At 44.8% G+C, this 23,772-nt stretch overlaps 1 protein-coding gene across 2 annotated transcripts in view; it reads left to right on the plus strand.

Moving 5' to 3' along the window:
- Positions 1-425: 425 nt before the first annotated feature.
- The window catches only part of TMCC3 (transmembrane and coiled-coil domain family 3), a 239,276-nt gene continuing 215,929 nt past the window's right edge, over positions 426-23,772 (plus strand). Inside the window, exon 1 of one of the 2 annotated variants that reach the window (XM_048835573.2) lies at positions 426-962. In XM_048835573.2, coding sequence (XP_048691530.1) covers positions 951-962 — 12 coding nt within the window. In that variant the 5' untranslated portion in view covers positions 426-950. Of the gene's footprint in view, positions 963-2,104; positions 2,445-23,772 lie in introns of those variants that run through there. The other variant, XM_075124284.1, reaches the window with a different exon arrangement.

Genomic DNA, 23,772 nt, shown 5'->3' on the forward strand with positions numbered 1-23,772 from the left:
TTCTTTCCAGCAGGGCTGGCCCTAGGATTTTTCGGGCCCTGTATGAAATAAGAGATGAAGCCCCGCACCCGTGGGCCTGCTGCCAGCAGCACTTTACAAGAGGAAGCACAAGCAGGCAGCTCCCATCCATCCACGACTCTTCCCCTAGCTGGCTTTCTTCTTACCTAACCCATTCTTGACCCTAGTTCTTCTCCTCCCTACGCCCCAGGCTGTCCAGCTAGTGCTCACTCCACCGCCTTCTCCCCTATCGCTCCAGCTGTTCTACCTGCCCCAATAGCCCCTAAGGCGCCAGCTGTTCTCTCCTACCAAATCCAAGCTGACCCCTGCCGGGCGTGGCCAGAGGCAGGTCTCTGGTGGCTGACTGCAGAGGGTTTTGGGTGTGATCTGGGCGAGAGGGGAACTGAGCACTGCCCCTGCAAGGAGAGGGACCCTGCAGCCTCCTTCCCGCTAGATCCTCAGCTTCCCGTAAGCGGCTGAGCTGCAGCCGCCTCCCGGCTTCACCACCGGGGCCACCCCTGCTGCGGGAGAACAGGCGGCGTCTCCGCACGGGGCTGGCGATCTGCAGAGCAAAAACGCGGACCTGCAGCTCTGCGTCCCTGGGTCCCCCCGGCCCCGTGCTTGGAGGAGCCCGGCGGCTGCGCGGCGCGGCGCGGCTCCCTCTCGGCTGCTCGCTCGCTGCTGTAGTGTCAGGCTGGCCCAGGGTCCTAGAGCTGCGAGTCGGTGTTGATTGCAAATAACGGCGCCCTGCTTGCTTGGGCACCTACACGGGGGTGCCACACGCATGTGCGAGCGGAGCGGGCTTCGGGAGCGCCACTAGAGACTCCGGTGCCTGGGGATTCAATGTGCGCTCGCAAGATCCCCCTGCAAGAAATGTGCCGCTGCCGCGCCAGGGAGTGAGAGGGCAGGGGAGCACATCGCCGGTGCGAGGAGCTCGGCCCAGGCTGCCCGGCATGCTGCGGAAGGTAGGAGTGCCCTGCCCCGGCTCAGCGGGCTGGGATCGCTGCAGGGTAGGGAGATCCCCGGCCCCACGGCTGCCCGCCTGCGGGGGTGTCTGACGGACCGGGCACCGGCAGCCAACGAAAAGGGAGCCCAACAGGCAGCTTCTGCTCGGATCAGGATGACACGACCCAGGACTCAGGGGTCTTGGTGCTGGGGGGGGGGGTTAGCTGCGGGAGATCTGGGCGCTCTGCCCCCCCGAAACGTGCTCACCGGGGTCCTTTGGGGCCGAGCCCTCCTTTGCACGCCGAGTTTCCCCGGGAAGGCGCGCTCCGCACCGGCTGCAGGCAGCCTGGGTCAGGGTGTGTGTGGGGCGGGGGATGGGTCTCCGGGCCCCGGGGAGGGAGGAGCGGGCGCGGGAGCGGCCCCGCGCGCGGCTGTGAGCGGCGCTGCTCACCCACCGCCAGCACGCGGGACTCTGCGCGGAGCGGCCTCCCGGCTGCCCTGTGCGGGTCTGGCCGCTCGGGGGCTCTGCTCCGCTGAGTTCAGCAGCCCAGCGTGAGCCTCTGCCGGAGGCGGCTTCCCAGGCGTTAGCGGCTCGGGCGCTCGGTTTAATGGGGTTCGGGGGGAGGTGTCGTTTCTACACGCAACTAACTCCGGAGTGAAGGAGCGGGGCGCGGGGCTCTGCGGGGTGCAGTTTAACCTCAGGTCACTGCTGATCCCCAAGCGCCGTCAGGAGCTACCGCATCGCGTGTGTCTGGACTAGTCCCTCCGGGGCTGGCGGGTGGCTCCGGCTTGCCGCGCCGTGCTCGCCAGCCCCCGGGGGGGGGGTGTAAGTGGGGGCCCCCGTGGGTGCATTTTACGCATTGCAAAGACGAGCTTCCCCGCCTACTTCGCACTGGCAGAAGTTTCTGCGCCGTAGAAGTTTTGCGGAAGCCCTGGAGGGTCCGGCTCTGGGCCGGATAACGAGTCCCGGGGTGCGGGGGAGGCGGCGGGATAGACCCCCCGGCCTGGGGGTTGCCGGCGCTGGTTTTCCATAGCCAGCCTCCGCGTGGGCAAAGGCGCACGCCTCCTGAGCGCGCTAAAGCGCGGGAGCCCCGCCTGCTCAGGTGGGGCTGCGGGGCGCCTCGTCCCTTCGCCTTTGCGCAGGACCCGCAGCGCCTCTTCTCCGCTCCCGTCCCGCGCTGCGTCCCCGGGGCTGCCCGGCGCCGGGCGCGCGACCAGCCCGAGCAGGGGCCACCCCGCTGGCTGCTTTAACGGGGCCGGGAGCGGAGCGTGGCCAGGGGCTGCAGGGCTAGCGGGCGGTGTTTGTGGGGGCCCCCCTCTCGGTATAGCTCTCATCTGCTCTGAAGCCGCAGCTGGAACCGTTGCTGGGCTGGCTCGGGCTGTTGGGAGCCCTGGTCAGGTGGGGTCAGTCTGTGCGAGCTGTTTCCCGTGTCTGCTGGAGCACTGTGACCGCCGTCAACCTCGGAGGCCGGCGATTGTGCCTGTCTGCAGAGCGAGAGCAGGTGAGCAGGGCAGAGCCTGAGCATTAGCAAAGCACGCTGTCTTCATAGCAGCCCCCAGTCTTGCAACGTGTCACTTCCCTCTAGAACAGCAAATGAGTTGTGCTGTGTGAAATGCACCCGGTAAGCAAAGGGGGAGGGGAAACAAAAGGCAACGGGTTAATCTGCAGTGCTAATGCCACCATGCTAATCAGGTGAACCAGGGAGAGTTTCTCTGCGCTGCACAGTTAGTCCTGGTTTTAGCCTTAAACTCCCCCCTGCTGTCCAAACAAAAACATCTGGCCTGGGTTGGAGATGCATTAAGCACTAGAGTAGCTTGCCTGGCTGGAGGTGTGGGTGAGAGCCTGGCTCTGCCTTAACTCAGGTTAGTAACCCACCCATTGTGCAGTGAGGGACCATGCTGAATCACTCCAGTGCCTTCCCATATTCCCAGTGGTCTGAAACAAGTGTGTGTGGGGTCTGTTGTCATCTGGGCCTAGCAGTTCTGGTAAGAGGGTCCTTAAAGGTGGCCCTGCTGAGACCCAGCTTGATTTTGTATTTATGTATTGAGCCAGGCCTGTGACCCAAGCCTTGGCACCCCGTCCCCTGTTTTAAGCACTGACAGTTCCCCTGGAAAGACAGGACTTGTTCTCCTGCAGTTGACCCAACTGACTGAGAGAAATTTCTGGAACGTTTTTGCAAGAAGAACCATGGAATATGCCCCCATGGTGCCTATAGAAACAGTGAGGACCCAGTAATGTGGGTAGGACTGTATGGGGACACTCACACCCAGGCTAGGCTAAGTTGGGTGCTCAGACCTGGATGCCAGTCACCTGTGTTGACTATGCAGTGTAGACCTAACCAGAGGTTTGCTTAATGTGAACTCTCCAAAATCATCAGAGGAATAAATATTTTTATAGAACTAGTTCCGTACTTAAACTAGGAGATTCACATTATCAGAGATAAAAAGAAAAGGAGTACTTGTGGCACCTTAGAGACTAAGCAATTTATTTGAGCATGAGCTTTCGTGAGCTACAGCTCACTTCATCGGATGCATCTGATGAAGTGAGCTGTAGCTCACGAAAGCTCATGCTCAGATAAATTGCTTAGTCCCTAAGGTGCCACAAGTACTCCTTTTCTTTTTGCGAATACAGACTAACACGGCTGTTACTCTGAAACCTGTCATTATCAGAGATGAAAGTGTTGAGGGTCACTAAAGCCATAGTAAACCCACAAGTCTGATGAACTTTCCCACTCACATCTGAAGCCTCTTCCAATTAGTTCCTTTTAGATTTTAGTTGCCATGACTGCAGGTACTGAAACTGATGTTACTTTTGCAGGGTCTGAGTCAGCTTGGCAGCACATGCTATTGCTTATGGCATTTGGGAAGCTTGAGAATGTGAAAAGGGCTCTGCCTCCAGGCCCCACAGCTGGCTAAAAATCTTACTATAAATGGGAGGCAAATCCAGCTGGTCAAGGGCTTGGTGTGGCATGACTGGAGTTGGTGAAAGCCGCTCCTGTGAGCGAATTGCTGGGTAGGAGAAGATAAGGTCTTGAAGCAGCCACCTGCAGGGACTGTTGGGGCCTGGCCTTTCTGCATGGGTCTGTTGTTCGTTGCACAGCCACAGATTATTTCATTGTTGTAGAAGCTCATGTATGAAGAGATTTCAGGAGATTGGACAGCTCTTCATTGCTCACGCTGTGCAATAGCTGCTTGCCAACTAAGGCCATTTACTTCAACGTGCTCACAACGCGCATTTTACTGTTAGTGGAGAAGGAGAGAGGTAGAGAAGAATAATGTGCAGGTGTGAATTGCAGCTTGATGCTGCTGCGTGGCTGTCCTCTCTTTTGGGCCTGATCCAAAGCCTGTTAAAGTCAGTGGAGACTTGTGATTTGATAAGCAGGAGCTTTGGATCAGGCCCTTACAGCTCTTAATTTATTTTTCTCAGTTGTCCCTCCTTACCGGTGCAAGTTTAACTCTGGGCTGTCCCAAGCTGGAGTTCCCATAAGTACTGAAAATTGGTTCCATCAGGAAGCTGATAGTGTAAAAAAGCATTATTAAAGGAATGATCACATATCCATTTGGGCTTCGTGATCTGCTCTTTCTTGTTTCCTCATTTTGTGGTGGTGACGCATGTTTTGCGATGCATTTAGGGCTCAGTTAATGTTATGCATTTAAGCTTTGGGTAACTACAGCACCTATCGGTAGCTGAAGCTGCAAAGCAGTCCACTGAATTCAGGACTGTCAGTCATTAAACCTCTTCTGTACCTGCTGTGCGGTGATGATGAAGGTATCCTGGTGTCTTCTCCAGCACTTTTCTCTGTACTAGGCTGGAGTTTGATGGTTGCACTCAGTCTGGCAGTGCATAGCCAAGGCAAAACAAACAAGATGATTGAGGCTATCTATTTTCATTGTTTGTTTTTACTTTCCTAGCTTAGGGCAGTTGGCACATTCTGCTTCACTTCCTTCATTCTGAAAAGGCACCCTCCGCTTTTACAGAATCCTGAAATGTGCCAGTAGTAACCTATTTTACAAATCCCTCCAGGGTGCATTTTGTATCATTAAAGTGTAGCTCATGGACAGATTGGTCAAGAGAGCTCTAAAAGAAAGCTCACTAATTCTAGCCTGTCAATGTGATTAATGTGGAGCAATTAATTCATTTGTTGAATTTCTCCTTTCCTCCCCCCCCCCACCCCTCCACCTCCCTTTTTCCTAAGAAAGAAATGCAACTTTAGGCCCCTAACTTTAAATTGTGAACATCAAAGTCCAGATCCTGGGTTTGGCAAAGTGAACTGCATGTAGCACCGGGGGGAGTTATGGGTTATGTCAAGGTTCCTTCCCCACTCTGAACTCTAGGGTACAGATGTGGGGACCTGCATGAAAAACCCCCTAAGCTTATTCTTACCAGTTTAGGTTAAAACTTCCCCAGGTACAAACTATTTTACCTTTTGCCCTTGGACTTTATTGCTGCCACCACCAAGCGTCTAACAAATATATAACAGAGAAAGAGCCCGCTTGGAAATGTCTTTCCCCCCAAAATCCTCCCAAAACCTACACCCCCTTTCCTGGGGAAGCCTTGATAAAAATCCTCACCAATTTGCATAGGTGAACACCGACCCAAGCCCTTGGATCTTAAGAACAATGAAAAAGCAATCAGGTTCTTAAAAGAAGAATTTTAATTGACAAAAAAGTAAAAGAATCACCTCTGTAAAATCAGGATGGTAAATACCTTACAGGGTAATCAGATTCAAAACATAGAGAATCCCTCTAGGCAAAACCTTAAGCTACAAAAAGACATAAAAACCGGAATATACATTCCATTCAGCACAACTTATTTTATCAGCCATTTAAACAAAACAGAATCTAACGCATATCTAGCTAGATTACTTACTAGCCCTTCACAGGAGTTCTGACCTGCATTCCAGTGTTCTGGAGGGTGACAAAGTTGATGATGAACAACTACGTGAAGAGCCTTTCAACAGATCATGTTCTTTTTAATAAATACTTTTGGTTCGAGTGTGTGGTGTCAGAGGAGGGCTTACATTTAGAGCTTAGATGGTGTAATTACCTTTCTCTCCTGGCTTTAGGCTGGGATTTTTGGTGTATTTTATTGTATTTATTAACAGAGCTGGTCTTTTTACAATTTAAATAGAGAGAAACTTAGTACATACACAATTATAAATTGGCCTGTGGAAGTCCCCCTACCAAGTCGCTTTCTTTGTTTGTGATAGTGATCATATATTGTGGTTGCAGCTTTTCTTCTCAAGTCTCACTCTTCTGCCTTGTCAGCTGATAGTGTCAGTCTTTCATTGTCTTGTGATTAGATCTAGAATTCTGCTTTTCTTACATTTAGATGCATAATGTATTTATTAGTTGTCCTGTCAAAACTCTACACAATATTAAGATTTCTCCTTTTTTTTTAATCCCATCTCTTTCCCCTATTTTAATAGCTTGACTTTAAGTTTAAATTTAACTGTTGTTGAAGGAGTTTCTGCCTTCCTTGGTATTCAAAGAAAGTTCTCAAACTACTAGGTTTGGTGGTGGGTGATGACTCTCTTCCAGCAAACTCAGAAGTCTGGTGGAACTCTTTTGAAGTAGTTATCTTTTTCCCTTCTACAATGTAAGACTCTGACTTGAAGATTTTCTAGTACCAGAATTTCCCACACTCTTTGATACAAATTAACAGATTTAGGGAAGTTACTATAGTGAGGTGGTGGAAAAGGAGTAAGTCTGGCAGAAGCTAGAAAATGAATGATCAATTTTTATGGCTTTTATAAGATGCATAGTTTTCAGGATAATTTAATAAAAATACATTATCTGACAGGGGGATAAAAGGGTGTCATCTTATGGAGTCTCCGACAGCTTTCCAAAAGGTCTTAATTTTTTGGCACATCCCCCATTTATGGAGAACTCTTCCCATTTCATTACATTCTCTCCAGCATTTGCTAATCCCTGTACTGTAACTTAATTTTAAGGGTAGTTGGGTACCACTGATAAAAGAAAACTACATTAAAATTCTATTAATGTGTTTAAGTGTGGGGACCCTGGTGCCATATGTTCTCACACCTCAGTTAGTGTCTGTCAACTTTCCATCATTTCATGAACATAGTTTTGTCCTTTACAAAGCAATCTCTAGATGTTACTTATAGAATGGAGAGTAAGCCATTTTGTTTTATGGATGTAGTGAGTGTTTTTCAAATTCTGTCATTTTATGTTTGCCATTTTGTGAAAAATGTCTAAATTGTAGGTATTGATATACTGAAATTTTGGTGTCTCTTGCAAGTTGTATTTCATCAAGTGATCTAAATATATTGTCTCTAAACAGTAGGCTGAATTTTGATATACCCGTGAGGTCCCAAACGTCAAAACTTCCCAGGCTTTCGGTTTAAATTCTGTATTATCTACTATGGGTGTTAGAGGTGATGGGTATGGGCTTAGTTTTTTAAATAAACTATACCAAGTTTCTGCTGTTGCTTTCATAAAAAGGTGGTTATATTCATTTTATCCCATGGAATTTCTTGATCCAGGCGATCATGTAGAGTTTGTTTGCACAACAGTGAATTTGTTCTGTCTCTACTCACTGTTTACTAGGGTTTGGTGTTAGCCAGTAACTTAACTTTCTGATCTGACTAGCTTGATATTAGTGCTTAACGTGTGGTAAAGTCTCCCTTTTGCCATGGCCTTTGAATAAAGCAGATTGCTTAACTCTGGGTGTCTAATTTTCCCCAAATTAATTTATCATGGATTGCAATTGATCTAAGTAACTTCCTGGGACTAAAACTGGAAGAGTTTGGAAAAGGAAGTTAATTTGGGGTAAGAGATTCATTTTAACTGCTGCAATTTTGCCTAACCATGAAATTATATATATTGACCATTTTTCAGATATGTTTTGATTTTTCTTAATCAAAGGAGTATAACTAATATTTGTCTTGCTGTCTTTTAGAAATGTGCATTCTCAGGCACCTCATTGAAGTCGTTATCCATTTGTATTTGCCCTTTCTGTAGATCTTTCTGTAGATCAGAGCCCACATCTATATCCAGGAGTTGTGATTGTCATAATTTATTTTAAACCCAGATACTTTGCCAAATTTTAAGATGACCTCTTGCCTTTCTAGTAGTCCTGTGAGCTGGATTCATAACAAATACTATGGCATCGTCTGCACGGAACACTAATTTGTGTTCCCTGTTTCCTATTGTAATTCTATTTGCTAGGATTATTCCTGATCAATTGGGCAAATAACTTTTTGTTACCATAGCAAAAATAAGAGACGATAAAGGGCATCCTTAATATGTGCCTCTATTTTCTGACAGATATCCATTTACTCTTATCGTAGCAGCATATGGGTTGGAATACAAGACAGAAATCCAGTTTTAAAATTTAGGGCCTAAGCCAAATGTATCAAGAGTGGTTTTTAAGACCTGCTAGTTTACTCTGTCAAAAGCTTTTTCTGCATCTAGTGATAAATTAGGTGGGGGCTTAATGGTAGAGTCTGCAAAGAAGATCAAGTCTAAGGACTCTGAAAATTGTCCAGTAGCTAGCTGCCTGTTTAGTACAAATGCTCTCTGGTCTCTGTTAATATAGCTAGATAAATACTTTTTCAGTCTATTTACCAGAACTGAAGCATAATTTTTTGCACTTTGATTTAATTATATTGGCCTTGTTTTGCAACTGCATCACGTTGTTGACTCATTCAATTTGTGATCCACTATAACCCTCCTTTTTAGCAGTGCTCAGTAATTCCCCATTTTGTATTTGTGCATTTGTTTTTTTCTTCCTAAATTGTAGTACTTTGCACTTGTCTTTATTGAATTTCTACTTGTTGATTTCTGACCAATTCTCCAATTTATCAAGGCTGATTTGAATTCTAATCCTGTCCTCCAAAGTGCTAGCAAGGCTTCCCAGGATAGTGTCATCCACAAACTTTATAAGCATACTCTCCACTTGTTGGATCATATTAAAGAAGTTCTGTATTAAAATCACAAATGAGTTTGATTCCCCAGAGTTTAAATTCCAGGGTATTACTAATTAAGAGGTCTCTTGGTTTTTGGTACTGTTTCTCTCCCTCTATGTATGAAACTTGCAAGCTGCTAATTGTGTTAGTACATTCTAAGACAGAGTCTGTTCTCAAAGCAATTCACAGAGAGAGAGACTCAAAGCAATACTCTAACAACAGAAACAGCACCCAGAGACTCCCCACCCTTTTGTTGTATTAACAATTGTGATTAAAATAGAGATAGAGGATGTATGTGGATGGATGCTTGGTGTGGATAATAACTGAATGATCAGGGAGGTGCCAGCCTAAGAATCCAGTGTCCATTGGCTGAAGAAGGCGTCAAGTGGAAATAACCAGAGGACCCCACCCGGAGGGCAGACTGGAATCCACCCAACAGCCTCAAGAATGGGAGAACCAAAGAACAAGATAACATCTTGGAGCCGTCAGGAATGTGCTATCTGCTGATTGATTCAGCAACAGCATGATGAAGCAATTCCCATAGACTGGCATAGGAAGAAATTCCTATAAAAATAGACTCTAAAAAGTGAGAACTTTGGGGTCTGATTCTGCAAACCAACTTCCAGGAGCATCAGATGAGCATCTGACAAGGCCCTGCTCCCTCCTTATGTCCAGGCCACCTGGCCAGTGGCTTGGCATGAGCAACTCTAAGGCTGGTAACTATGATAACAACCTTGCAGAACCTGTGTGTGTGTGTTTGTATGAATGAATGTGTGAATAAATATGAGATTGAATGGCATGTTATAGCTATAACTAACTGCTTACTATGATTCTTTCTGTATTCACAATAAATGTGGTATTTTGCCTTTTCCCCTTTAATAAGATCCTGCTGGTTTTTATTTTATTGGTATAACACACTCAGTTATTCAAGTAGTTAATGAAAATATTGAATAGTACTGGACCCAAGACAGATCCCTGCAGGATCCCACTAGATACACTTTGTCTGAGAGTGTATCATTGATAACTACTCATTGAATACAGTTTTTCAACCACTGGCCCACCCACCTTATAGTATTTTCACGTATACCACATTTCCTTAGTTTTCTTATGAGAATGCCGTGTGGGACTGTATCAAAAGCCTTACTTAAAATCAAGGTGAATTGTGTGTACTGCTTCCCTGCATCTGTTACGCTAGTAAGCCTGTCAAAGAAGAAAATTAAATTGGTTTGGCATGGTTTTGTTTTTGACAAATCTAGATTAGCTATTTCTTTTCACCCTTTTATCCACTAGATGCTACAAAGTGATTGCTTTAATAATAATTCTAATGGTACTTCTAGGTACACTTTTGGTTTTTTTAATCCTACTTTGTTATGATTGCCAGAAATTCCTAAGGGACTTTCACTTCCTTATTATTTCAACACTTTGTTTTACAAACCACTTATTACTTCAGTCTTTTTCTCTGTCTGTAATTTCTAACCCACCGGCCAGGCCTGCAGTCAAACTGCAACATAATGAAATGCTTGGCACCTGTTTCTTTTTTAATTGAGAGGTTCTTGGGTAGGACAGTGTCTTGTCAACAATGAAAAATAGGGATCAGGGTGTAAAAGCAATGATTGCAGTGCGTGCTGGGCCAAAGATTCTAGAAGATGTGGATCCAGGCAAATCTGGATATTTTTGACAGTAACGAACCACTTTGATTTCTGATACACTGCAGATACTTCGAATTTTGGAAGCCGCTGAGGTGTGTAACCTGGGAAGCGAGAATGAGGAAAAGGCCTACCCCCTCAAAACTTTGGAAACGGTGGTAGAGAAAGTATTGTCTATGTTTTCAGAAGTGATTAGTAATTTTGAGTCCCTCATCGTCTGCGTGCTGAACTTGAGACACTTCGAAGGAGTCTGATTTTTCAGAGGGTGGATGTGCCCTGTATTTCTGAAAATCAGGCTCCTTTAACATGTCCCAATCTGGGCACCCAAAATCACTAGTGACCTTTGAAATGTTATGCCTGTATAATATTTCCAAACCACACCTAGGAATGAGGCAGTAGCCGCAATCCTACCCTCTGTGCCCAAAGACTGGCCGGATCAGGTAAAGCTGATGTGGTAAGCTTTTCACAAGTATTTCTTATGCTCTTTTTGTGTACAACACATGCTTTTGTATATGTAATATACAGATGTGTGTATCTATTCGAAGTATTTCTAAGACCCCCATCACCTTGATATCTAAACAGTGTGAAACTGGACCAGTTTCTTAGCTGTCCTAAATAGATGTATCCCCACTGATTTCAAAGAGGTACACAAGTTGAAGATCCTCGCCTATGTCTGCCCCAGTTTCCTGTAGATTCGACCCCTCCCAGATAAATGTACCAAGAAAAAAATATTGAAATGGAGAGAGTGCTGCCCCCATCGCATGAGCCAAACATATCAGTGATCTCACTAATAGTCAGGTCACCCAGTGAGAGATGCTAGATGGAATTAACAGAGAGGAATGGAGAAACTGGGTTTTCCAGGGAGCCACAGAAAAACCAAATTGTCAGTCCTCACTCTTCTCATTTCTTGGAACTTTTCCCCCAGCTTCTTTCACTGGATGACCTGCCTGTCTGAATTTAGCTGAATTTACTTTATTATAGGCCAGTTTGTTTAGCTGAGGCATTCAGTCCCCCAGAACACCGAGCTGCATTTTGGATTTAAATTCGCATTGGCTATTGCCTCCCTGTTTGGCATTTTTCCTGTGTGTGTCTCATTTGTTTTCATCTGAGAATAGAAAAAACCTGTTCACATAGTAAATTCTGTTACAGCGATTCATCCTGACAAGATGTCATCAGCTGATGAGTGGTATAGATTAAATCCATTCTTAGAAAAGAGATTGACAAGAAATGAATATTTGGGAGGTGGGGGGAAAAAATCCTGTTGAAGATCAAAGCTGGACTGAATGAAAATGTTTAAAAGGCATGAGATCAAGGTTGCTACTTCTGTGCTTATTACCATTTAATATTCTTAGACTTTCCTACCCAGTCTCTGTCCTGACTCCTTTAAATATTAACAGCTACTCCTGCAGGTGGAAAATGGGGAGAGAGAAAGAGAATAGTTTATCTGTTGACACACAGTCTGTTTTCTTAATTTGTAAAAAGAAAAGGAGTACTTGTGGCACCTTAGAGACTAACCAATTTATTTGAGCATGAGCTTTCGTGAGCTACAGCTCACTTCATCGGATGCATACCGTGGAAACTGCAGCAGACTTTATATACACACAGAGAATATGAAACAACACCTCCTCCCACCCCACTGTCCTGCTGGTAATAGCTTATCTAAAGTGATCATCAAGTTGGGCCATTTCCAGCACAAATCCAGGTTTTCTCGCCCTCCACCCCCCCACACAAATTCACTCTCCTGCTGGTGATAGCCCATCCAAAGTGACAACTCTCCACACAATGTGCATGACAATCAAGTTGGGCCATTTCCTGCACAAATCCAGGTTCTCTCACCCCCCCACCCCCCTCCCAAAAACCACACACACAAACTCACTATCCCGCTGGCAATAGCTCATCCAAAGTGACCACTCTCCCCACAATGCGCATGATAATCAAGGTGGGCCACCCCCAGCACAAATCCAGGCCTTCTCACCCCCCCCACCTCCATACACACACAAACTCACTTTCCTGCTGGCAATAGCTCATCCAAACTGACCACTCTCAAAGTTTAAATCCAAGTTAAACCAGAACATCCGGGGGGGGGGGGGGGTGTAGGAAAAAACAAGGGGAAATAGGCTACCTTGCATAATGACTTAGCCACTCCCAGTCTCTATTTAAGCCTAAATTAATAGTATCCAATTTGCAAATGAATTCCAATTCAGCAGTTTCTCGCTGGAGTCTGGATTTGAAGTTTTTTTGTTTTAAGATAGCGACCTTCATGTCTGTGATTGCGTGACCAGAGAGATTGAAGTGTTCTCCGACTGGTTTAATGAATGTTAGAATTCTTGACATCTGATTTGTGTCCATTTATTCTTTTACGTAGAGACTGTCCAGTTTGACGAATGTAAATGGCAGAGGGGCATTGCTGACACATGATGGCATATATCACATTGGTGGATGTGCAGGTGAACGAGCCTCTGATAGTGTGGCTGATGTTATTAGGCCCTGTGATGGTGTCCCCTGAATAGATATGTGGGCACAGTTGGCAACGGGCTTTGTTGCAAGGATAAGTTCCTGGGTTAGTGGTTCTGTTGTGTGGTATGTGGTTGTTGGTGAGTATTTGCTTCAGGTTGCGGGGCTGTCTGTAGGCAAGGACTGGCCTGTCTCCCAAGATTTGTGAGAGTGTTGGGTCATCCTTTAGGATAGGTTGTAGATCCTTAATAATGCGTTGGAGGGGTTTTAGTTGGGGGCTGAAGGTGACGGCTAGTGGCGTTGTTATTTTCTTTGTTAGGCCTGTCCTGTAGTAGGTAACTTCTGGGAACTCTTCTGGCTCTATCAATCTGTTTCTTTACTTCCGCAGGTGGGTATTGTAGTTGTAAGAAAGCTTGACAGAGATCTTGTAGGTGTTTGTCTCTGTCTGAGGGGTTGGAGCAAATGCGGTTGTATCGCAGAGCTTGGCTGTAGACGATGGATCGTGTGGTGTGGTCAGGGTGAAAGCTGGAGGCATGCAGGTAGCAATAGCGGTCAGTAGGTTTCCGGTATAGGGTGGTGTTTATGTGACCATTGTTTATTAGCACTGTAGTGTCCAGGAAGTGGATCTCTTGTGTGGACTGGACCAGGCTGAGGTTGATGGTGGGATGGAAATTGTTGAAATCATGGTGGAATTCCTCAAGGGCTTCTTTTCCATGGGTCCAGATGATGAAGATGTCATCAATATAGCGCAAGTAGAGTAGGGGCTTTAGGGGACGAGAGCTGAGGAAGTGTTGTTCTAAGTCAGCCATAAAAATGTTGGCATACTGTGGGGCTTTGTGAGTCAACTAGATGCAGCAATGATGGACATATAGGCACCTAGATACATGTAGCAGAGGGGTGCTGTGTTATAAATCAGAATGAATAGATACATACACACAGGGTTGGCTGCAGAGGGGGGAAATCTATTTTTAAATAAATCAGGAATGTGTAGGATTAGAAGGGATCCCCTGGGTCATTGAGTCCAGTCCCCTGGTATTATGAACAACTCTGTCATATAATGCTGTTCATAAAGTTATCAAGCTCCATCTTAAAACTAGTGAGGTTGATTACTTGATTAATGCTTGCAGTTGGCTTTTCTTCAGAGCCTGTTGTGTAGAGCTGCACTTTTACTGCCACTACATGGGAAACTGGAGGTGGATGCTGGTGCACCTGTGTTAAGAGAGAGAGGTGCTATTTTGTCATTCTCACGTAGATGTTTGTGGAATTCTCCAGGAGCGTGTCAGCGTCATTAGAACACTGGAGAGGGAACTTTCTGATCAGGTAACGTTGAGACTTTAATCAAAAGCCCCTCGTTTATGTCTTCTGAGGGGACATAGAAATGTATTTTCAATCCAGTCCATGACCATGCATGAGCATATTTGAGCATTAGATTTAATAGGACTAACATACAGGCAATATAATTTTGTAAGAAGCAAGCCCAAACAATGGGTTCCTAACACTGTACCCATCGCCAAAGATTCTGTAGGCATCTTCATAATGTCCATTCTGTGCTCAGGGAAAATACCCATTTAAGTCATATTTCTAGATTACGAAGGTATTAAGGTAAAGAAGTTCCATTGAAATCAACCTGAAGATTTAAATTACCTCTTTTCGTAGATCCCCTGCAATGCAAAGTACTAGTGTTGCCAATATATATTGAATATTCCATGCCTCCAATTCTGCTAGGACAAAAGGCTTTTTTTTTTCTTTCTTTTTTTTTTTTTTCCTCAAGGACCCTAATTTCTTAATGGCCCAGCTTTCCCATCCGTCCTGCCATTCTTTTTCTCCACAGCTCCAGTCACTGGTAACGGGTCATGAACTCTGTGCAGTACTTTCCTTTGTTCCCTCTGCCAAGGCTGTGCATTGCGTAAATGTGTGCGGGGCAAAAATCTCCCAAGATTTGAAGGAAGCAGTGGCAGCCATGTGAGGAAGGCTAGGGGGATAAAGCAGTAGCTCAAGAACAGTGGTGATGGGTGCTATCAAAAACCTGTAGTGAGAATAGAAAAGAAAGTCAGTGTGCTCTGCATTATAAACAGAGATCGTTAGTGCTGGACAGTTACTGCTACATGTATGATAGCCTTGAGCTGGAAACTGGGTAAACTGGCTTACATTAAAAACATCCTAAATATATCCACACCGACTACCATCCTTTTTATGGGTTGAATTCTTTGCTCCACCACAGACTTCTGTCTGACCTTGGGCAAATCACTTAGCCTCTCTGTGCCTCAGTTCCTCATCTGTGAAATGAGGATACTACTACTTACCCACCTCACTGGTGTTGTGAGGATAAATACATGAAAGATAGTGAAGTGCTTTGAGATCTACTGATGAAAAACACTATGTAAGAGCTAGGCAGTGTTATTATTTAACTCTACATGCTAAGAATTGTTTTCCTATGTTTCTGGAGTAAAATTTTCAAAAGTGACTTAGGCCTAGATCCTCAAAGGTATCTAAGGTGTCTAAGTCCCCCATTTAAGTGCCATTGAAGTTTTCAGAACCACTGCTCAGCTGATACCTAACCATGTGGATGCCTACGTTTCCACTGCTTGACATTTGCAAAGCCGCCTAAGCCCTGACGCTGCTCCACAGCTAATGAGCAGCTCTGAGCCTGAGCTCAAGCTGAAAGCCCTGAAATAGGATTCCCAACCTAGGAAGGGGCATGCCTATTTTGCCAGGGGGGTCCAATCCTGTGGGTGTGCTCTGAGCACACCTTAGACATGATACCTGTCAGAAGCAGCAGGAGGGCTGGATGGAGACCACTCAAACTCACCTGCACAAAAGACAGCTGGAGGCACAGGGAAATGCATCAAGTGAGTGTGAGAGAGGTATCAAGCAGGAGAGAGAGAGAGAGAGAGAGAGAGAGGTCTTTGGCTGCTAGGGCATGGGGTATATAAGTGGTTGTGACCCAACTTAGGTGCCTAACTCCAGGAGAGGGTTTGCAGCTGAAGACACCAAGTGGAGAGAGGTGCCTATCTCTGGCCCATCAGCCAGGTGCACTAGTCAACCACTTAGTCACCTAAGCCCTTCTCCTCTCCTCTCCTCACCCATCTCTGGTAGTTCACTCCTTGCTTGCTTAAGCTAGCTGGCTTCTGAGGATCCCTTTCATAGGAACCTAACTCTCCCCGTGTATTGTATGTGGAGCCTGAGTGTCTGGCTCAGGGCTGAGTAGCCCGCTGGGCAACTGGGGTTAGGCATTGCATTGCTGAGCGGAGCAACACCTAAGTACCTTTGAGGCTCTGGGCCTTAGGGTTGCAATGCCTAACCTCTAAGTCACATCGACTTTCAGTGAGACTTGGGCCACTTGAACCGAGCTCCTCAAAGGTATTTAGGTGCCTAATTCCCATTGATTTCAAAATATTTAAAGATATGGGCATTAAGTCACATGTGCTTTTGAAAATGTTACCCCTAGTTTCTCTTTACCTGCTTGCATTGCTGGTAAGGAAGCATGGGGGAAAGTGAGGAGATTAAATGAGCATTCCCCTTCTTCCTCTTTGTTGTGATGTAAAGTGGTGCTTCTGAGAGCTTTGATAGGGCACACTGAAATTTGTTCTATATTGAGATGGCTAATGACAGTACAGTCACACATGTGACTCACCTGGTTCAGTGAGTGGCTCAGCTAGGGAAATGTGTAACTAGTCTAGAAGAGTGTACAGTAGACAAAAGATGTGGAAAAGTTCTGAGGGAAAACAATAAGTAGGTGTGGGAAGATAAAATCGTACACCTATTGGCTCTGCATGGCTAAAAAGAGTCAAAACCATTAAAACATATTTTAGTTCCTTAAGTTGGCAGATATTACTGACTCTACGCAGGTAGCATCTAGATTTGTTGGGTAAGAAAGTGCCTTTTGTAGAGGTTTCTTAGAGTAGAACCACACTCTAAACTGCTGTATCCCCCAGCAGATTTAAAGGGAAGGACAGAAGCGAGCCTGCTAACAAAGGGTCAAATGCACTAGCCAGCGTGGCTGTGACAGCACTCTGGGATGTCCTACTTGGTGCAAAGGGGAACCTGAGACATAGACAGCGAATCGCAGTAATGAGTAGGGCCTGTGTTTTCTGGAAATTGCTGATATTGCAGTTTTTTTTTTCTCAAAATTATCTTTCATTTCTGGAATCATCTGTTCCTTCCGATTTTCTGCCTTATGCTTTGGCTGTTGGAGTTGTTTACTACCAATGCCTAAAATGGTTAAGCCTGAGGGTAGCGTTAAAGAATTTGGCAAAGATGTGCTGCATGTGGATGAAGGGAAGTTATTTTGTACAATTTGCAGCAAAGTTCTTGATCACGTTAAAAAGGACTGCATAGTCGACCACATTAAAGGTTTACGTTGTGTTGTAGCAATAGAGAAAAGAAAATGAAGGGCAGAGAGGGGCGACGTGACAGCAGCAAAAACAACTCCTCACAATTACTGGTTTGCTTGCATGACACAGTGAAAATCAGAAATACAGGGAAAAGATAGTACAAGACCAGGTGGAGGCCTGTTGCAGTGCAAACATCCCACTAGAAAAAACAGACAATCCCCAAATGTGAGAATTCCTAAATGAGCACATACAAAATGGGGGCTGGATCCTGCCAGCAAGGACACTGAGACGAGTCCATCTTCTCCGTGTCTTTGAAGTAAACAAGCAATAACTGATCGCTGGATTGAAGGATCAGCATGTAGCTGTAATTGTGCATGAATATGTAGACGGCCTAAACCGGTATATTGCAAATATTGTAATACAACTGATGCAGGTTTCAGAAGGTTGTCTAGCTGCTGCCAAGCTTTGTACAAACAATGGAGTTAGAACTTGTTAACTACTCTACAGTTGCACAAGTTGTTATAAAGACCATTGTACAACATGAAATTGACTTTTCAAATGTAGTGGCTTATGTGACAGATAATGCAAAGACCGTTTAAGTGGCATTTTAACCAACTCAATTCGTGTGATCAGCTGGGCACACATTACAGCTTTACTAGGCGAGTGCTGGCACTGTTTGTATACAGAAGTGGACCATCTGTGTTCTCTAATTAAAAAGCTGTTCTGCAAACACCCACTCGGACATGCACGTTACAGAGAGTAGCTTATCGACCATGGAGTTGAAAGCCTGATATTACCTTCGGACCAGGTTGTAACAAGATGGAATACTTGGTTTAAAGCTTTAAACCATCTCAACCATCATGTGGAGCACTACAAGTGATTTGATGCTCAGGATGTTGAAGTGGAGGACACCACAGCTGGTTTAAAGGAGTTAAGTGTTTTATTGCAGAGTGAATCACTTGTGGCAGATTTAATTTTAATCCAAGCAGAAGGAACTTCAGTTGTTCAGACACTACTTACGTTTGAATCGTGGTCGGCATTACCAGTGGAAGTGTGCAGCTTTCCATCTGATCTGCTGGCAGTACTTCAGTACAAAGGACAGAATGCACTGAACAATCTCAAGTGTCAAGTTTTTCAGAGTTGTGCAGAGAAGCTGCAGCGATACTTAAATACAGACAACCAACCAGCATATAGATTTTTTTGCTATGTGAGAATCCTTGATCCCAAGTCAGTTCATGTACTCTCTCACAACTTCAATGACTATGAACAGAGTATTCCCCTGTGGAGTTCTGTACCTGAGTGTGAGTGCAACTCGAACGTTGCAAATGAACTTCATAGTACTGAAGACGCTACTCTCTCCAGTTTTTGAAAAAGCATGGGCAAATGTTTGACAAGACTTAGCTGGTTTGCATGTGTTGTTTTGGCAATCCTGTGCTGATGCTGAAGCCAGTTTCTCCACCCTGAGCAAGGGTTAAGCCTGCAATGTTACTGTATGTCATTGGAAAATATGAAGATATATGTCCAAATGAGTTTTAATGTGTCCTAGGCATGTGTCAATGAATATTTGTGTGACGGGTTGGATCACAGCAACCCCCTTGGGACTGCTAGCTGATGTGTGGAGACTACCTCTGAGCCAGTTTTCCCTGGCAGCTTAGGACTTTAGTGCCCTGCCTGGTTTGAGCCAGACATGCTAGCCTGCTACAAACACAGACCCAGGTCTGAACAAAGTCCCCCAAAAGCTGCAGGCTTAACTGAAAACAGCTTAAGAAGTGTTCCTGTCTCCAACACTTAGATGCCCAGCTCCCAAAGGGGTTCAAACACCAAATAAATCCATTTTACCATGTATAAAGCTTATACAGAATAAACTCATACATTGTTCACTCTCTATAGCCCTGAGAGAGAGATGCACAGCTGTTTCCCCCACCGGTATTAATACATACTCTGGGCCACATTCTTAGGAAAGCCCAGATGTGGATTGGCGTCTCAAAGTTCATTGTTAGCTTAAGTGTTTCTTGATTGGGCACTTACTGATAATAGTCTTTTCTCAGGAAGATGATCAGCTGCTTCACTGAGGCTACTTAAAATTAAACAATATTAGCCAATATTCATAACCTCGAATACAAAAATGACACACATACAAACAGGATGAATTTATCCAGTAGATCATAACCTTTGCAGAGATACATTACATGGCATATCTAGCATAAAACACATTCCAGTTATGTTATATTTACACTCATAAGCATATTTCTATAAAGCATTATGGGATGCAATGTCACAATTTGTTCGCTGATATAGTGCAGGTTCAGGGTTGGAAGATCAACTATAGACATGATATCTTCTCTGCATCAACTCCAAGAAAAGGTCAGAGAGCAAAACCGACCATTGTACATTGCCTTTGTGGACCTCACCAAAGCATTTGACACAGTCAGCAGAGCAGGTCTATTTGCAATACTAGAAAAAATAGGATGCCCACTAACCATGTTAAGTCTTATACGTTCATTCCACAACAACATGAGAGCAACTGTCCAGTTCGGGTCTACTTTGGACAACTTTGAGATGAAAAGTGGAGTGAAGCAAGGATGTATTCTTGCCCCTACATCCTTTGGAATCCTCTTCTTGGTACTCTCGAACTGTGCATTTAAGGACATGAGAGACGGAGAGTATCTCCACACAAAATTGGATGGGAAACTCTTCAACCTGTCATGACTTAAGTCAAAGACGAAACTCAAAAAGGTGCTAATCGGGGAACTTCTATTTGCTGATGATGTTGGCCTCGTAGCCCACAATGAAGACCTACTACAAGAACTCTTGGACTGCCTTTCAAGTGCTTGTCCGGCATTTGCTTTCACCATCAGCATTAAGAAAATGGTTGAATTAGGACAGAGGGTTCCACAAGATCCTTCAATCACCTTAAATGCAAACCAGCTAGAAGTAGTCCAAAAGTTCAGCTATTTAGGTTCTACAGTGACCGCCAACCTCACTGGATGAAGAACTAAATGTTCACATTGGAAATGCTGCCACCACCTTTAGCAGACTAACTAAAAGAGCATGGAACAACTCAAAGCTTACCATCAAGACCAAAATGCTAGTGTACCAAGCTTGCATCCTCAACATTCTCATGTATGGTAGGGACACATGGACAACTTATGCTCATTGGGAGAAAAGGTTAAACAGTTTCCACCTATGCTGTTTACGCCATTTTCTCAACACCAAATGGCAAGATAAAGTCACCAACACAGAGGTTCTTTGAAGGGCAAGTTTATCAAGTGTGACAGCCCTGCTCAAGCAAAGATGACTGCACTGGCTGGGCCATCTGAGTAGATTGGAAGACAGATGCCTATCCAAGGACATGCTATATGGGGAACTATCAGAGGGAACAAGAACAACAGGACAAAGCCCTGGCTGGGATGATTTAGGTGGGGTTGGTCCTGCTTTGAGCAGGGAATTGGACTAGATGACCTCCTGAGGTCTCTTCCAACCCTAATCTTTTATGATTCTATGACATCCCAAGCTTTGCTATAAAGACATGTGCAAACGAGAGATGAAGGAATTTGGAATGGATCTTGACCGATGGGAAATCTTGGCACCATTGTCTCCATTAGGGCATCAAAGTCCATGACAGGAGCTGGCTCCTACAGCTTGAAGAGAAAAGAGTCTGTAGTAAGCAAGCAGCTCCCAACCAAGATGCATCCATTTGCAATAACTGCCAAAGATCGTGCAAATCTCCGATTGGACTATTCAGTCACAAGAGACATTGCAAACCATCTACATCATAGGCTGCAATTCCCACCATCTCTTTCAGATGAAAGAATGCCAACACACAGCAATAAAATATTAGTTTAAGTAGAAATGTAATTATTCCAAATTTCCCTGTGTTGTTAGATCATTGCATAAAACAATAGTCCAACTTTTATTTTAATTTTATAGTCTTGCATAGCAAGACTTTTGTTTCGTGTTTACAGTGATGATCACTTAATACATTCATCTTCTAAAATTGACAATTTCAGTTGGGGAAAAAAATTAGTGTCTGTAAACATTGTAGTGTAGGCTACAGCATTTTCGTGCTGTAAAGGATTACATATTGCTCATGTTTGTCAAGACGTGTTTTTTCTTATATTCGTATAATACATTTTCAAAATATAAAGCTTTGGAACTTTGGAATTACTCTGTTTTTTCATTGCCGGTAAACACTGGCCCCAGTGATGATTCTCTGAAACTGGTTTCGCTATCTGCAGACCTGCCAAGGGCACACGTGCAGCCATTCGCACACATACCCGTAGCCCTTACTGAATATCTCACATCCAGATGGGAGGCAGGGTGGGTCTGCAATCGCAGCAAAGCCTCTATGGTGCCTGCTGCGCTTCTGTTGATTCCCTTGCTGGATCTGGAAGGGGAAAGAGCAGCTGGGAGGAGCAGCCAAGCAGTGTTGGCAGCAGCAGGCTCAGTATTGGCTCTGGCTCTCCTACCCAGAAACCAGTCATTTGTCATCCCTCATCATCGGAGGTAGGCCCCTGCTTCCATCCAACCTTAAGCCACTGCACCCACTTGTCACCATCTTCCCCCAGGCCTTGCCTGTCCCCAGCTGTCACAGAGCCATCGCCAGCCACCCTCCTTTTCTCCAATCCCCTGGACAGTCTCCACAAACCCAGCTGCCCCAGACAGCCCTCACCCAGCACTCACCTGCTCTCCAGACATCCTTCAGCACCCCTCTCCTGCCACAGCTGCCAAGTCTTATGCAGCTCTACATCCTACCACAGCCTCTGCTTGGAGTGGGGTGGGGTGTATTGACCTTAAGCTGAACTTTATGGTCCTGTACAAATTATGTGCAAAATATTTAATGAGCCGATTTGCATGAAATGTCGCACATGGAGCTGCACCAAACTTGGCAGCTGTGTGACAGCCTTGTTGCTCTGCCCTTAGTTCTGGGCTTGTGACAAAGCCACAGTTTAGCCCAAAAGATTGCCTCAGCAAGAAATGAATAAAAAGCAAACCCTTCAAATCACAGATCAAAAAGAGCAGGAGTGGAACAGAAGGCTGGGGAAGGAAATTGCCTCCTTTACCTGGAAATGTTGATAGGCTCTACCAGATCATGAAATCACAATTTCATCAAGTTCTTTTGTTCCTGTTAGCTAGGGAGGAGAATTGACTGGGCTGAGGGGCCCAATGAACAGAGTTAGTTTGTTCAGCTTGGGATAAATTCCTTGTAATTAACCCACATCTCATTATTTTTGTCGTGTCATTCCTTCCTGAAGTAGGTAGCAATTAGAGCAAAAATGGACTCCCTCACACTGCCCCTTCAAGTAGCTACTTGTGCTGAGTGCTGAAATGTTTTTGTATGTGAGGTTGCTGCCTGTCACCTCTGAGAGGAGAAATGGATCCTCTTCTTGTGAGAGCACTAGCTTGCATGACCCCAGGACAAATGAGTAAAAAAAAAAAAAAAAACTTCCTCCCCAAGCAATTCAGCTCCGATCAAACCAACAGAGTATCTGTTTGGCACTTTAAGAGGATAAATGGATGGTTACCTTGTTTCTGCTGTGGTAGAATTAAGCCTTCTAACAGCCAATGATGTATCTCTCTCACTGCTTGTCACTGCTATTTATGGGAATGACGTCTCTTGAGTAAATGTGAGCTCAGCCTGTAAGATGCTCTTTACAATGTGTTATTGTAGGGGTGGTAGGATAATCTCGTGGATTGACCACCAGACTGGGAGTCAGGAGATGTGTGTTCTGTTCCCAAATCAGCCACTGATCTGATGTGTGACCTAGGGCAAGTCCCTCCAGCTGTTTCCCCTTCTCCTTTTGTCCTGTCCTGTCTGTTTAGAGTAGAAGCTCTTCCTTTATTGTGCTTATACAGTACTTAGTACAGTGGAGCCCTTAGCTTGGGTGCGGTTTCAGAAGCTTCTGTAATAGAAAACTTTTGACTGGCCCTAGTTATTTTTGTCAAAATTGCTTTTAAGTGGAAAATTGGGTTTTTGATTAAACAAATATTTTTGTTGAAAGTACCTGCTCTCTGTTGAAAATGATCACCTTTTGGTCAAAGAACCAAAAAACAAACAAACCCCGAAGCTGAAAATAATTGAAAATGTTTTTTTTTTTTAAATTAAAAGTCAGTTTTCTTGGGAGGAGGGGGAGAAACCTGTTTTCCAGCCCCCTCTCATAATAATACTCAATAGTTTGATTCAGACAGCCTCCATTTTTGAAAATTGGTTAGTGCACACAATTATATTTATTCCTTACTGTCTTCAAACACACGTGATTATCAGGAATTCATTTCCCAGAGCCTCACTAGTTAAAGGTCTTTTTCTTATGGGCTATACACATATACAAAGAAGCTCTTTTCCTCTGTCAGTCTTTTCCTTTCTTTGCTTTTTTTTTTTTTTTTTTTTTTTTTTTGGGACTATATAAACACAACTTCCTTCATAAACTTCAATTATCTTTCCTGTTTGTATGGCCAAAGTTTCCA

Source organism: Caretta caretta, chromosome 1 (assembly GCF_965140235.1).
Source record: "Caretta caretta isolate rCarCar2 chromosome 1, rCarCar1.hap1, whole genome shotgun sequence".
NCBI lineage: Eukaryota > Metazoa > Chordata > Testudines > Cheloniidae > Caretta > Caretta caretta.